General features: G+C 37.6%; 1 protein-coding gene across 1 annotated transcript in view; it reads right to left on the bottom strand.

Moving 5' to 3' along the window:
- Positions 1 to 16,573, bottom strand: part of LOC143029662 (cytochrome P450 2L1-like) — a 71,518-nt gene that overhangs the window by 41,048 nt on the left and 13,897 nt on the right. The window contains exons 4-5 of the mRNA XM_076192470.1: positions 10,107 to 10,240; positions 9,800 to 10,018 (exon numbers count right to left, since the gene is read on the bottom strand). Coding sequence (XP_076048585.1) covers positions 9,800 to 10,018; positions 10,107 to 10,240 — 353 coding nt within the window. The remainder of the gene's footprint in view (positions 1 to 9,799; positions 10,019 to 10,106; positions 10,241 to 16,573) is intronic.

Below are 16,573 nucleotides of genomic sequence, written 5' to 3'. Positions count from 1 at the left end.
TGGAGATGGTTAAAGAAAATGGAGAAAAGTGGGAGGTGAGCCAGTTGTTGTTTGCTGACGACACTTCGCTTGTAGCAGGATCAGAGGAGGGATTGAGGAAGTTAGTGACAGAGTTTGAGAAGGTGTGTGGAAGAAGGAAGCTGAAGATAAATGTGGGTAAAAGTAAGGTGATGAGATGTACAAGGGGAGAGAGTGACAGCAGGCTGGAGGTGAGCATTAAGGGTGAAAGACTGGAGGAAGTGGATAGTTTTAGATATTTGGGTGCGAATGTGGCAGGGAAGGGAGGAGTGGAGGTGGAGGTAGAATGTAGATTGAGAGAAGCGAGTAAATGCCTTGGTGGATTGAAAAGTGTAATGAGAAATAGACATTTGGGAATGGATGCTAAGAGGACGTTATATGAAGGAGTGATTGTACCAACAGCATTGTATGGGGCAGAAACATGGAACATGAGAGAGAGGAAGAGAGAAGGTGTTTGAATGTGTTTGAGATGAAATGTCTTAGAAGTATGATAGGGGTTACTAGGTTGGATAGAGTGAGAAATGAGGAGGTGAGGAGGAGAATAGGGGTGGAAAGGGAACTGGAAGATAGGGTTGATGAAAGAGTATTAGGATGGTTTGGACACAAGGAAAGAATGAGTGAAGAAAGATTAGTAAAGGAAGTATGGAGGGCGGAGGTGGAGGGAGTGAATATGAGGGGGCGTCCTAGGATGAGATGGATGGATGGGGTGAAAGGGGCATTACAAAAGAGAGGAATGTCTGTGGAGGAAGGACGGGAGAGGACAGAAGATAGGGTGAATGGAAGTATGAGAAAAAAATTGACGCAGCCCGAAGGGAATTCTCCCCGTCTTCTCCTTTTCTGCATGAGGGGACGGAGAGGGGGGGGGGCGAATTTATGAAGCGGCCTTGCTGTGGATATGCTGTGTCTTACGACACTGCTTCTGACCCAGGGCAGTGGACAGGATGCAGGGATGACCCGTCATCCAGGAGGTGCCAAGATAAGAAGGAGGGTAGAGGGGAGTGGAATATATAGGAAATGGAATGGGTGGGAGTGATTTCTATGACTTTTTCTTTGTGGCTACCCCTCATATAGGGGGAAAAAGCCTTTGGTATATGTATGTATGTAAGTATGTATGTAAGTGATTCATTATTTCATTCCTTGTTGTTTCTATCTCTTTCATAGAGGGGACTTTCTCCTCCCACTCGACATCTCTCAGTTGTTTGATCTCCCTCGTAAACACTGATTTAAAATGCTTGTTAATAATTTCTGCCATTTCTATTTCCTATGTGTATTCTATTCTTTCTTGTCTTAGTTTCACTAATTCTTGTTTGTTTTTCAGTTTGTTGTTTACAAATCTATAAAATAGTTTTGGTTGGTCTTTACATTTTTCTATAACATCCTTTTCGTATTTTCTCTTTTCTTCTCTGCGCACTTGTACACATTCCTTTCTATAACCAGTAATTTTTTTTTCCATTATTCGTTTTTTTTTTTTTTTTTTTTGTCTTTCCTTCATTTTTTCCAAGCTTTTTCCCTTTTGTTTATTAACTCGCTACATATTTTGTTGTATCAACATTGTACATATACTTTTTCTTGTTTTTGTCTTGGAACATACTTTTCCACTTCTTTATAAATTTTTGTCAACTTTTTCCATTTCTCTTCTACTTTTGTATCCTCTTTTTATATCCTTTCCCAGTCTGCTTTTTGAAAAATTATTCTCATTTTATCAGAATTTGTTATTCCATACATCATTCTTCCCTTTCTATATTCGTTTTTCCCCTGTATTTTTCTTCATTTAATTCCAATTCAACTAATATGTGGTCACTTTTACTTATTGGTGTCGTATATTCAATCTTGTCCACTATATCAGGTTCTGATGTGATTATTAAGTCTAGTCTCGATGGCTCTTCATCATTTCTATACCTAGTATTCTCTTGTATCCATTGTGTCATTGTATGTTCTATAATCATATCAAGTAGTACATTTCCACATAGGTCGTCTCCACCTTTCACTGTCATCTCTTCCTAGCAGATTTCTTTACAATAAAAGTCGCCCATCATAACTATTCTTCCTCCATCTTCCATTATCTTAATTAGTGTTATCCATGTGTTTTCTAACATATTCTTGTGTTCCCTCTCTTCCCACGAAGCTGTTTTAGAAGGCACATAATTTATCACAAACTTCCTGGTCTTCTTGTTCCTGTCCTCTATTTCTATCATAATCATCTCCACTCTATTCTTTCCATATGTAACATTTTATATCCTTCTTAGTCAAGAACATAACTCCACCACCATGTTTTACTTCTTTCTAATCCAATAATTATATAAACCGTAATCTACACTGTTGGACCTTTCAATATTGTCTCCACAATTCCCAACCTCCTATGCTTCGTTTATTTTTTATTTTTTCCCTCTAGATTTGCTAATCGGGGAGGTTGTCTTCTCCTCCCTCATTAAATCCATAGAAATTATTATCTCCACTTTCTGTTGAGTTGCTCTTGTCTATATTTCTACTTTTGATCCCTTTGCTGACTTGTTCGACTTCACCTGTGTCGTCTGCACACATTTTGTTTACACTCCTTCTGACTTCTGGGGCCTGCTCCTCCCCTTCCTCATTTTCTTTCATTTTTCTCCATAATTCCTCCCCTTCTCCTTTTTCTTCACCTGCCCACTACACCACGAGCTTTACCCTTCCCTAGTAATACAACACAGGTACTCCCTCGTCGCTGAAATATACGAAAATTGCGTTTTTTCCGGGGTTCCAATCTTCGCCGTCTGTCCGACGTGTGTGTGTGTGTTTACCTAGTTGTATTTCATGGAAAGAGGAGCTATGCTCGTGGTGTCTCGTCTTCATATCTCGTTTTACCTAGCCTATTTTTAAATTCGTTTATCGTTTTTTGCACACACCACATTCTCATCTAACTTGTTCCAATCGTCTATTATCCTGTGGGGAAAGCTGTTTTTTTAGGTCTCTTCTATAACTGTCTTGATTTTCTTTCCGTGTCCTCTTGTATCTCTACCATCCCATTTTATTAGATCCTCTCTATCAATAGTTTCTATGCCTTTCATGTTCTATAAATAGTTATCAAGTCTCCTCTCTTCTCTGCTCTAATGTCTGTAGCTCAAGTTTTGTCAGTCTCTCTTCGTATGATAGTTCTGAGAGCGTTGGTGCCAATTTCGTAATTGCTCTTTGTATTCTTTCAAATTTTGTTATACATATATACATACATACATACATATACCAAAGGCTCTTTTCCCCTTCATGGGGGGGGTAGCCAAAAAGAAAAAGGCATAGAAACCACTCCCACCCATTCCATTTCCCATATATTCCACTCCCCTCCACCCTTCTTCCTCCCTCTTATCTTGGCACCTCCTGGATGACGGGTCATCCCTGCATCCTGTCCGCTGCCCTGGGTCAGAAGCAGTGTCGTAAGACACAGCACATCCACAGCAAGACCACTTCATAAATTCGGCGACCCCCCCCTTTCCGTCCCCTCATGCAGAAAAGGAGAAGACGGGGAGAAATCCCTTCGGGCTGCGTCAAATTGTTTTTCCTCATACATACTTCCTCACCCTACATCCCTCCACCCACTCCCCCCTCATGCATCACAGCATCATCCATATACAACCCCTCTCCATTCACCCCTATCTTCTGTCCTCCCCCGTCCTTCCTCCACAGACATTCCTCTCTTTTGTAATGCCCCTTTCACCCCATCCATCCATCTCATCCTAGGACGCCCCCTCATATTCACTCCCTCCACCTCTGCCTTCCACACTTCTTTTACCAATCTTTCTTCACTCATTCTTTCCATGTGTCCAAACCATCCTAATACTCTTTCATCAACCCTATCTTCCAGTTCCCTTTCCACCCCTATTCTCCTCCTCACCTCCTCATTTCTCACTCTATCCAACCTAGTAACCCCTATCATACTTCTCAGACATTTCATCTCAAACACATTCAAACCCCTTCTCTCTTCCTCTCTCATGTTCCATGTTTCTGCCCCATACAATGCTGTTGGCACAATCACTCCTTCATATAACGTCCTCTTAGCATCCATTCCCAAATGTCTATTTCTCATTACACTTTTCAATCCACCAAGGCATTTACTCGCTTCTCTCAATCTACATTCTACCTCCACCTCCACTCCTCCCTTCCCTGCCACATTCGCACCCAAATATCTAAAACTATCCACTTCCTCCAGTCTTTCACCCTTAATGCTCACCTCCAGCCTGCTGTCACTCTCTCCCCTTGTACATCTCATCACCTTACTTCTGCCCACATTTATCTTCAGCTTCCTTCTTCCACACACCTTCCCAAACTCTGTCACTAACTTCCTCAATCCCTCCTCTGATCCTGCTAGAAGCGCAGTGTCGTCAGCAAACAACAACTGGCTTACCTCCCACTTTTCTCCATTTTCTTTAATCATCTCCAACCCCTGAACCACTACCCTTCCATTCACCTCTCGCACCACCCCATCCATGTAAAGATTGAACAGCCAGGGCGACATAGCACATCCTTGACGAAGTCCCACCTTTACCTCAAACCATTCACTCTGTCCATTTCTAATCTTAACACAAGCTGACCTGAATTTAAGCTAAATTGTTCTGGTCTTGTCTATATTGTATTTTCCCACTCTAAACATATCTTGAATTTCTTTCCCTATTTTTTGTTTATCTTCTTGAACTATTTTAATGCCTTGTTTACTTATTCTTTCTCCTTTACTATTGTAGTTCTATTTGGATAATGCTTTTCTTCCTTTCATAATATAATTATAGATTTCTTTTTATCTGCTAAGTCTCTTACTATATTTTCTCTCATCATTTTGATAACTGTCCTTAGTTTGTTCTTTCATCTGTTGTTGCACTACATCTCTAAATTCAATTTTGTTATTCTCTTAGACTTTTATCCAACCACTTACCTCTCTTGTTCTCTTTATTATTCCGCTCTTCTTCATTCTTACCATTTACTCCTTTTAACTGTCTTTTTAATTCTTGTATTTTTTTAGTTAGGTTTTGGTTTTCCTTCTTTAGTTCTTCTAGTTTATCAACTCTTTGTGTAACTAGTATTAGTTGGTTAAATCTAATCTCCCATACTTCGTTTTTTTTTTTTTTTTTTTTTTTTTTTTTTTAAGTTTCTCCTCTAGAGTTACTAGTCGGGGGAGGTTGTCCTCTCCCTCATTAAATCCATATAAGTAATTATCTCCTCTTTCCATTGAGCTGCTATTATCTATATTTCTACTTTTAATACCTCTGCTCATCTGTTCTACCTCGTCTGTGTCATCTGCACAACTTTTGTTGACACCCCTTCTGACGTCCAATGCCGTTTCTCCCCTTTCTAATTTTCTTCCATTTTCCTTAACAATGGCTCCCCTTCTTTTTTTAACCTGCCCACTACACCACGAGTTTTTCCCTTCGCTACTAATACAACACAGGTACTCCCTCGTCGCTGAAATCAACGAAATTTGCGTGTTTTTTGTTTTTTGTTTTCTTCCCGAAATTCTTATTTTCGCCGTCAATCTGACTCTGTGTATTTACCTAGTTGTATTTTACGGGAAGGGGAACTATGCTCGTGGTGCCCCGTCTTCATAGCTCGTTTTATCTAGACTGTTTTCAAATCCGTGTATCGTTTTTGCACACACCACATTTTCATCTAACTTGTTCCAAACGTGTATTATCCTGTGGGGAAAGCTGTTCGTTTTCAGGTCACTTCTATAATTGTCTGTTTTTTATTTTCTTTCCATGTCCTCTCGCATCTTTACTTTTCCATTTTATTAGATCCTTTCTATCAATAATTTCCATACCTTTCATGATTCTATAAATAGTTATCAAGTCTCCTCTCTCTCTTCTTTGCTCTAATGTCTGTAGCTCAAGTTTTGCCAGCCTCTCCTCTCATGATAATTCTGAGAGTGTTGGTGCCAATTTCGTAAATGCTCTTTGTATTCTTTCAAGTTTTGTTATAAATTTTTTGTACTTGGTGACCACGTCGTTGCTGCATACTCCAATTTTGGTCTTATCAAAGCGACTAGTATTTTATTCACCATTTCTTCATCCAGGTATGTCAATGCCATTTTGATTGATCTTATTGAATTACAAGTTTCTATAAAAAAAAAAAAAAAAAAAAAAAAAAAAAATAATAATAATAATAATAATAATAGTATATATATATATACAAATATATATATATATATATATATATTTGTGTGTGTGTGTGTGTGTGTGTGTGTGTGTGTGTGTGTGTGTGTGTGTGTGTGTGTGTGTGTGTGTATATATGTTTAAAAAATAATGACTCCTAGGTCCTTCTCATTTTCCACTTTTTTTTCATTTCTTCCTCCTAATGTATATGATCCCACTATTCTTTTTTTTTTATTCTTCCAAATAAAATTATACTACACTCTTTGATGTTGAATTCCATCTCCCACTTCCTACTCCATTCCCATACTTTATTGAGATCACTCTGCAGTGACTCACAATCTTCTTCGGTGCTCACTTTTTTCAACACTTTTGCATTGTCTGCGAAGAAGCTCATATAACTTTCAAGTCATTCATCCATATAATTAGTATATATATAGCAAACATTATTGGGGCCAGAACTGTTCCTTGTGGAACTTCACTAATCACCTCATTCAAATTGGAATGTTTGTCTCTTATCACCACTAATTTTCCTTTCGTGCAGGAAGTCTTCCATCCACTTAAGTAGCTTGCCCTGTATTCCTCCTGTATTTTCTAATTTCTTTAGCAATTTCTTATGTGGCACCTTATCAAAAGCCTTTTTCAGGTCTAGAAAGGCACACTCTTTCCTGTATTATATCTATTAGTCTTGAATAGAAACACATCAAGTTTGTGACACATGATCTTCCTTGTCTAAATCCAAACTGCCTCGGATTTTTTTTTTTTTTTTTCAAATGCTTTATACATCTAATTTTGATCATTCTTTCACAAATTTTAGCTATCGTACTTGTAAGAGAGACCGGTTTATAGTTTGTAGGATCTCCTTTGTTTCCCTCCTTATATATTGGTGCTATATTTGCTCTTTTCCAATCTTCTGGAACTTTTCCTTCTTTCAATGAACTGCTTATTAGACTATGTATTTTGTCTGTTAGTTGGTTCCCGCATTCTATCAAAATCCAGTTTGCCATTTCATCTGGACCATGCGATTTTCTGACATCGAGATTACTCAAGTAATTCATTATTTCATTCTTTGTTACTTCTATCTCCTTCATAGGGAGGACTTTCTCTTCCCACTCAACATTTCTAAATTGTATGTTCTTTCTCGTAAACACTGATTCAAAATGCTTGTTCATAATTTCTGCCATTTCTATTTCCTATGTGTATTCTATTCCTCCTTGTCGTAGTTTCACTAATTCTTGTTTGTTTTTCAGTTTGTTGTTTACAAATCTATAGAATAGTTTTGGTTGATCTTTACATTTTTCTATGACATCCTTTTCGTGTTTTTTCTTTTCCATTTTTCGGGTCTTTTGTCTTTCCTCCATTTTATCCAAGCTTTATCCATTTTATCTTTTAACTCGCTACACCTTTTGCTGTACCATCATTTAATATACCCCCCCCCCTTTTTTTTTATACTAGGTGACCATAGTGTCGCAGCGAATTCCAATTTTGGTCTTATCAGTGTAACTAGTATTTTCTTAACCATTTCTTCATCCATGTAATCAAAGGCTACTTTCATTGATCTTAATAAGTTGAAAGTTTCTCCGACTAGTTTGTTGACTTGTTTCTCTGGTGTCATGTCATTTGAGATAGTTACTCCTAGGTCCTTTTCTGAATTTACTTTTTTTTTTACTTCCATTGTACCAATTTTATATTGACATGATATTCTATTTTTGCTTTTCCCAAATTCCATTATGCCACATTTCCTTATGTTGAAGTTTACTTCGTACTTCTGGCTCCATTTCCAGACATTGTCTAGGTCTTCTTGAAAAGATTTGCAGTCTTCTTCTGTACTTACTCTCTTGAGTAGTTTCGCATCATCTGCAATCAAGTTCATATAGCATTCCACACCTTCATCCATATCATTTATGTAAGTAGCAAACATCGGAGCCAACACGGAGCCTTGAGGGACTCCACTTATATCTTCCCAATTTGAGTTCTTGTCTCTAAGTACCACCCTCATTTTTCTTCCGTTCAAGAAATCTTTCATCCATTCTAATAACTTTCCTTATATTCCACCTATTATTTAAAATTGTCTTAGTAGCTTTATGTGTGGTACTTTGTCAAAAGCCTTTTGTAAGTCCAAGAAAGCACAATCCACCCACCCGTCTCTTTCTTGTATTATTTCTATTAATCTTGTGTAAAAGCATATTAAGTTTGCAGTACATGATCTTCCACTTGTAAAACAAAATTGTTTTGGATTTAGTATTTTGTTCTGTTTCAAGTGTTTAATCCATTTATTCGTAATAACTTTTTTGCATAATTTTGCTACTGTGCTTGTAAGGGATACCGGTCTATAGTTTCTTGGATTTTCTTTGTCTTCTCCTTTGTATATTGGTACAATATTTGCATTTTTCCAATCTTGTGGTACTTTTCCTTCTTTGAGTGAGAAATCAATTATCTTGTGTATTATGTCCATTAGTTCATCTATACATTCTCCCAATATCCAGTTTGCAATTCCGTCGGGCCCGTGTGACTTTCTGACGTCAAGGTTTTTTATTTGGTCCCTTATTCCTTTCTGTGTCACCGTTGTTTCTTTCGTTTGGGAGGATCTTCCTCGCTGCCCTTCATCCCAAATTTGTGAGCTTTCAATTGTAAATATAAACCCGAAATGCCTGATCATAACTTCAGCCATTTCTACATCATCTATATATTCTTTATTTCCTTCGTGCAGTTTCACTATTTCGTGTTTGTCTTTTAGTTTATCATTGACATATCAGTAAAATAGTTTAGGTTGATCCTTGCATTTATCTATTATATCTTTTGCACGTTTTCTACACATTCGTTTCTCAGTTTTATGTATATTTACCATTTTGTCTTTTTTTTTTTTTTAAATCTTTTCCAGGCTTTGTCTCTTCTATCTTTAGCATCACTACATTTTTTGTTATACCAACATTTTATGTAAACCCTTTTTTGTTTCTTTGGTACATATTTATTTGTTCCCTCTTTGTATTTTTCTTTAAACATGTTCCATTTCTCTTCCATCTTTGTTTTTTCATGTGTGTGTGTGTATGTGTGTGTTTATATCAATGAGACAAAATGTAGTAGCACATTTGTAAAACACACAAAGAACTCACAATTGAAGTAAAAATGAACTAAGAAGAAAATTAAACTTCTATATTTTGGCTAATAGTTATAGCCCTCTTCAAGAAAGTACAAGATACAAGAGTTGTTTGAGACCTAAATACTGTTAAGATGAAAGAGGGCAGGAACATTCTCCAATTTCCAAACCTTAACATCTTCAAAGGACAATGGTCTCCGGACATAATCTCGCATCTAACTGTTAGTCATTTGGTTAAGAATCTTCACCCTCCTGAACCCCGCTCCCCCTCCCCCTTTCAACCCCGCACTCCACCCCCCTCTGACCTCATACCCCTACCCCTTCTGATGGCATACGACCCTTCCTTCTGACCCCGCCCTGAGTGACGGATGTTGTCCGTCGTGCTACCCATGTTCCTGCCCCTCTTTCATCTTAACAGTATTTAAGTCTCAAACAACTCTCGTATCTTGTACCTTTCTGAAGAAAGCTGTAGCTATTAGCCAAAATATAGAATTTTAACTTTCTTCTTCGTTTCCTATTTATACAGATTGTGGATTCTTTGTGCATATGTTTATATATGTACATATGCAAGACTACTTACCAGCCACTAATTTCCAGATGACATTAAGAATGCTTACATTTAGTGCATTCGATATCTCCATGGGCTCGCCTTCTTGCTTGGATATTTCATTAATCAACTGGTTTACTTCTGGTATGATGGTGTCTTCTAAAGATGTCTTTCCCATTCCAAAGTCCTTTAAATGGTGGAGAGCAAAACGTCGTGCATGTTGCCATTGAGGTCCATTTGAACTTAAAATTCCTATTTTTAAACATAATATTAGTAACATGTTACTTACATGATAATTGTTTGTCAATTTTTCACTTATAGCAGAAACAGAGTGACTTACCCATATTTTCAAAATGTGAGAAAATATTGAAGGAGAAAAAATCTGCTCTTGTTGCTAAATTAGGATGCCCCAAAGCACTTTTGATAGCGGCAAAATCACTGATGAGTATTGTAATCCGGCTACCGATACGCCATCTGTCAACCAGATACCGTATTTGATTGAATGAAAGTTAATTTTCCCATGATTATGTGATATTTGAATTACAATATAAATCTATCTACGTACATACCAATAGGTGTATACCCCTTTATACGGGAGGTCGCCAGGCAAGGCATACCCCCACCCCCACCCATCCCACTCCCATCCATCACCCATTTCCTCTTATGAACGAAACGTTAGTAATAAAATTCCTACGGTTTTTTGGCGTTTACCTCACCACCATTTTCACTCATATATATATATATATATATATATATATATATATATATATATATATATATATATATATATATATATATACATACACACAACGAGGTAGCCAAAAAACAAAGGCATAGAAACCACTCCCACCCATTCCAACCCCTGCATTCTCCAATCCCTATCTACCCTCTTCCCTCCCTCTTATCTTGGCACCTCCTGGATGATGGGTCATCCCTGCATCTTGTCCACTGCCCTGGGTCAGAAGTAGTGTTGCAACACACAGCATATCCACAGTAAGGACGCTTTATCAAATCGACGACCCCTCCCCCCCCTCTCCGTCCCCTCATGTAGGAAAGGAGACGATGGGGAGAAATCCCTTCGGGCTGCGTCAATTTATTTCTCATACATACTCCCTCACCCCCATCCCCTACCCTCTCCCTCTCATGGAACACAGCATCATCTGTACACAACCATTCCCCATCCACCCCTATCTTCTGTCCTCTCCCGTCCTTCCTCAATAGACATTTCCCTCTTTCCCAATGCCCCTTTTACCCCATCCATTAATCTCATCCTTGGTCGCCCCCTCATGTTCACTCCTTCCACCTCTGCCTTACATACCTCTTTAAATAATCTCTCATCAGTCATTCATTCTTTCCATGTGTCCAAACCATCCCAAAACTCTTTCATCAACCCTATCTCCCAACTCCCTTTCCATCCCTGTTCTCTTCCTCACCTCCTCTTTTCTCACTCTAGCCTAGTAACCCCTATCATACTTCTTAGGCATTTCATCTCAAACACATTCAGACTCCTTCTCTCTTCCTCTCTAATGTTCCATGTCTCTGCCCCGTACAGTGCTGTTAGCGCAATCACTCCTTCATATAATCTCGTCTTAGGATCCATTTCCAAATGTCTATTTCTCATTACACTTTTTATTCCACCAAGGCATTTACTTGCTTCTCTCAATCTACATTCTACCTCCACCTCCACTCCTCCCTTTCTTGCCACATTTGCACCCAAATATCTAAAACTATCCACTTCCTCTCTCTCCCTTAATACTCACTTCCAGCCTGCTGCCACTCTCTCCCCATGTACATCTCATCGTCTTACTTTTACCCACATTTATCTTCAACTTCCTTCTTTCGCACATCTTCCCAAACTCTGTCACTAACTTCCTCAATCCCTCCTCTGATCCTGCTACAAGCACAGTGTCGTCAACAAACAATAACTGGCTTATCTCCCACTTTTCTCCGTTTTCTTTAACCATCTCCAATTCCTGACCCACTACCCTTGCATTCACCTCTCGCACCACCCCATCCATGTATAAATTGAACAGCTAGGGCGACGTAATATATCCCTGACGGAGTCCCATCTTTATCACAAACCACTCATTCTCTCCATTTCTAATCCTAACATAAGCTATACTACTCTGGTAAAAATTCTTGACTGCTCTTAACAGCTTTCCTCCTATCCCATATATCTGCAATACCTCCTATCCCATATATCTGCAATACCCCGCCTGGGGTATTGGCTGCATGTTATTGTGACAAAGTAGCATGCAGCTGATACTTTAGGGTCTATATGGGGCGCCCCTACGGACCAGAGTCACACATCATTTTGTCTGTGATAGAGGAAGTCTCTGTTCATAGAGAAATTAGTAAACTTTTATTATACTGTGACTGTCCCTCCGTTATGCTGCCCCCCCCCCCCACACACACCTTGTTACTGTCCTGTACCATTTCTCTGAATATTCATTTCCCTTTTTTGCTTAACACTATGGTGGGGGAAAATAATTCTGCCACCGAGTCTTCCCACTTGAGTCGTACGAGGCGACAAAAAACGGGACGGAGATAGGACTAGGAATCCTGTTATATATATAGATATATACATATATGTATATATATTTATATATATATATATATATATATATATATATATATATACAGTATATATATATATATATATATATATATGTATATATATAAATATATGTATATACACACACACACACGCACACACACACACACACACACACACACACACACACACACACACACACACACACACACACACACACACGTAGACGGATTGACGGCGAAGATTGGAACTCCAGAGAAGAAGTGAATTTTCGTGGATCTCAACAACGAGGGAGTACCTTTTTGTATTAGTAGGGAAGGGGGAAAGCTCGTGGTGTAGTGGGAAGGTGATGAAAGGGGAGAAGGTGAGGGGGATTGAGGGAAATGGAAGGAAATGAGGAGGGAGACGAATGGGCTCCACCTGAAGGCAGAAAAAATATAAACAAGAGGTCTGCTGATGACGCAGGGGAAATCGAAAATATCAGTAAAAGCATTTAAGTTAGAAATATAGATAAGAACAACACAATGGAAAGTCAAAATAATAATTTCCATGGATTTAATGAGGGGGGGGGGGATGTCAACCTCCCCCGATTAGCAAGTCTAGAAGAAAAACTAGAGAAAATGACCGAACATTGGGAAAGTAGGTTCAGTCAACTTACATGGATTGCGCAGAGAGTTGATAAATTGGAAGAGTTAAAGAAAGAGAACAAAACCCTAACTAAAGAAATAGAAGAATTAAAAAGACAGTTAAAAGATGAGAATGAGGAATTAAAGAGGAATAATAAAAAGAATAAAGAGTCCATAGCAAAAGAAGTACAGGGTTGGAGAAAAGTCCATGAAAATAACAAAATTGTATTTAAGGATATAGTGGCACAGCAGATGAAAGATCAAACTAAAGACACAATTATTAAAGTGATGAGAGAGAAGGAGAATATAGTGAGAGACTTAGTGGATAAGAAGAAATGTATAATTATATTGGGGATGGAAGAGAAGTATAATACAAATTGGACTACAAGAATAAAGGAGAAGGAGAAAGTAAATAAGATATTGGAAGCAGTTCAAGAAGATGGAACAGAAATAAGGAAAGAAATAAAAGAAATTTATAGGCTAGGGAAATACAATACAGATAAGACCAGACCAATTAAGGTTATATTCAGGTCACAAACAGCAGCAGAGAATATCTTAGCAAAAACAGAGAAACTAGCAAACAGTGAACACTTTAAACAGGTATGGATAAAAAGAGAAATGAATAAAAAGGTAAGAGAGGATGAGAAAGCAAAAAGACAAGAAGCTAAGGGAAAAAAACGAGAAAAGAACAGAGACAGAAAAAGAGAAATTCTATTGGAGAGTAGTGAATATGAAAGTGAGAAAATGGTACATAGCCGAGAAAAACGGAAGGGAAACAGAAAACACGATGGAAGTAGCAGAAAATTGAAAATGTCTTACACAAATATAGATGGCTTAATAATAGGCTTGAACGAACTAAATGATTACCCGAAGGAAAAAGAACCGGACATATTGGGAATTGTGGAGACAAAATTGAAAGGTCCATTACCACCCAACAGTGTAGGACATGGTGCATATAATTATTGGATTAGGAACAGAGAGGTAAAACAAGGGGGTGGAGTAATGTTCCTGACTAAGAAGGATATAAATGTGAGGAATGTTACATATGGAAAAAATAGAGTAGAGATGATTATGATGAAAGTGAAGGACAAGGATGGGAAGAGTAGGAAGTTTGTAGTAAATTATGTGCCTCCTAAAACAGCTTCGTAGGAAGAGAGAGAATACAAGGATAACACTAAATAAGATAATGGAAGATGGAGGAAGAATATTAATAATGGGTGTCTTTAATTTAAAGAAATCTGCTGGGAAGAGATGACATTGAAAGGTGGAGACGACCTATGGGGAGGTGTACTACTTGATATGATTATAGAACATACAATGACACAGTGGATACAAGAGAATACTAGGTATATAAATGAAGAAGAACAATCGAGACTGGATCTAATAATCACATCAGAACCCGTAATAGTGGACAAAATCGAATATAAGACACCAATAAGTAAAAGTGACCACATATTGCTTGAACTGGAACTAAACGAGGAAAAATACATGAAAGAAAGGACAATATAGAAAGGGAAGGTTGATGTATGGAAAAACAAAGTTTTATAAAATAAGAGAATTCTTTCAAAAAGCAGACTGGGAAAGGATACAGAAGGAAGAAACAACAGTAGAAGAGAAATGGAATATTTTGACAAAATATTATAAAGGAGTGGAAAAGTATGTTCCAAAACAAAAACAAGAAGAATATGTAAAGTGTTGGTACAGCAAAATATGCAAGGAGCTAAAAGACAGAAGGGATAGCTTGGATAAAATGGAAAAAAGACAAAAAACCTGAAAAATAGAAAATATATACTAGTTATAGAAATGAATATGTACAAGTGTGCAGAGAAGAAAAGAGAAAATACGAAAAAGATGTCTTAGAAAAATGTAAAGATCAACCAAAACTATTTTACAGATTTGTAAACAACAAACTGATGAACAGGCAGGAGTTGGAGAAACTACGACAAGAAGGAGTTGAACACACAGAGGAAATAGAAATGGCAGAAATTATGAACAAGCATTTAAAATTGGTGTTTACGAGGGAGGACATACAACCTAGAGATATCGAGTGGGAGGAGAAAGTCCCCCCTATGAAAGAGATAGAAGTAACAAGAAATGAAATAATGAATCACTTGAGTAAATTCAATGTCAGAAAATCGCATGGACCAGATGAAATGGCAAACTGGATTTTGAGAGAATGCAGGGACGAACTATAAGACAAAATACATAGTCTAATAAGCAGTTCATTGAAAGAAGGAAAAGTTCCAGAAGATTGGAAAAGAGCCAATATAGTACCTATATATAAAGGGGGAAACAAGGACGACCCTACTAACTATAGACCGGTCTCTCTTAAAGTAAAAATCTGTGAAAGAATGATCAAAACTAGATGGGTAAGGCATTTGAAAAAAAAAAAAAAACATTAAACCCAAGATAATTTGGATTTAGACAAGGACGATCATGCGTCACAAACCTAATGTGTTTCTATTCAAGGTTAATAGATGTAATACAGGAAAGAGATGGATGGGCTGATTGTGCATTTCTAGACCTGAAAAAAGCTTTTGATGAGGTGTCACATAAGAAATTGCTCAATTAGAAACTGAGGGAGGAATACAGGGCAGACTGCTGAAATGGATGGAAGACTTCCTGCATGAAAGAAAAATGAGAGTGGTGATAAGAGACAAACACTCTAATTGGGATGAAGTGATAAGTGGAGTTCCACAAGGAACTGTTCTGGCCTCAATAATGTTTGCTATATATTAATGATATGGATAAAGGAATTGAAAGTTATATGAGCTTCTTTTCGGACAATACAAAATTGTTGAAAAAGTGAACTCTGAAGAAGATTGTGAGTCACTACAGAATGATCTCAACAAAGTATGGGAATGGAGCAGGAAGTGTGAGATGGAATTCAATATCAAGAAGTGTAGTATAATAGGATTTGGAAGAAGCAAAAAAAAAAAAAAAAAAAAAAAAAAAAACAATAGTGGGATCATATAAATTGGGAGAAGAAATAAAAAAGTGGAAATGAGAAGGATCTGGGAGTCATACTCATGAATAATATGTCCCCTGAGAAACATATAAACGAAATTTTTGGAGAAACTTACAATTTAATAAGAACAACCAAAGTGGCATTTACATACCTGAATAAAGAAATGGTGAAGAAAATACTAGTTACTTTGATAAGACCAAGGTTGGAATACGCAGCGACGATGTGGTCACCAGATAAAAAAGTGTATAACAAAACTTGAAAGAATACAAAGAACAATTACAAAATTGGCACCAACACTCTCAGAACTATCATATGAAGAGAGACTAACAAAACTTGAGCTACAGACATTAGAACAAAGAAGAGAGAATCAAGAAAGGCATAGAAACTATTGATAGAGAGTATCTAATAAAATGGGATATTAGACACGGAAAGAAAATCAAGAAAGACAGTTATAGAAGAGATCTGAAAAAGAACAGCTTTCCCCACAGAGTAATAGACATCTGGAACAAGTTAGACGAAAAAGTGGTGTGTGCAAAAACAATTCATGAATTTAAAAACAGTTTAGATAAAATGAGATATGAAGACGGGACACCACGAGCATAGCTCCCCTTCCCGTAAAATACAACTAGGTAAATACACACACACACACACTTTCGTCG

This window comes from Oratosquilla oratoria, chromosome 11 (assembly GCF_046742065.1).
Source record: "Oratosquilla oratoria isolate Oo_2021 chromosome 11, ASM4674206v1, whole genome shotgun sequence".
In the NCBI taxonomy this organism is placed as follows: domain Eukaryota; kingdom Metazoa; phylum Arthropoda; class Malacostraca; order Stomatopoda; family Squillidae; genus Oratosquilla; species Oratosquilla oratoria.
The sequence above is the reverse complement of the archived record's forward strand: the minus strand, read 5'-3'. Positions and strand labels throughout refer to the sequence as shown.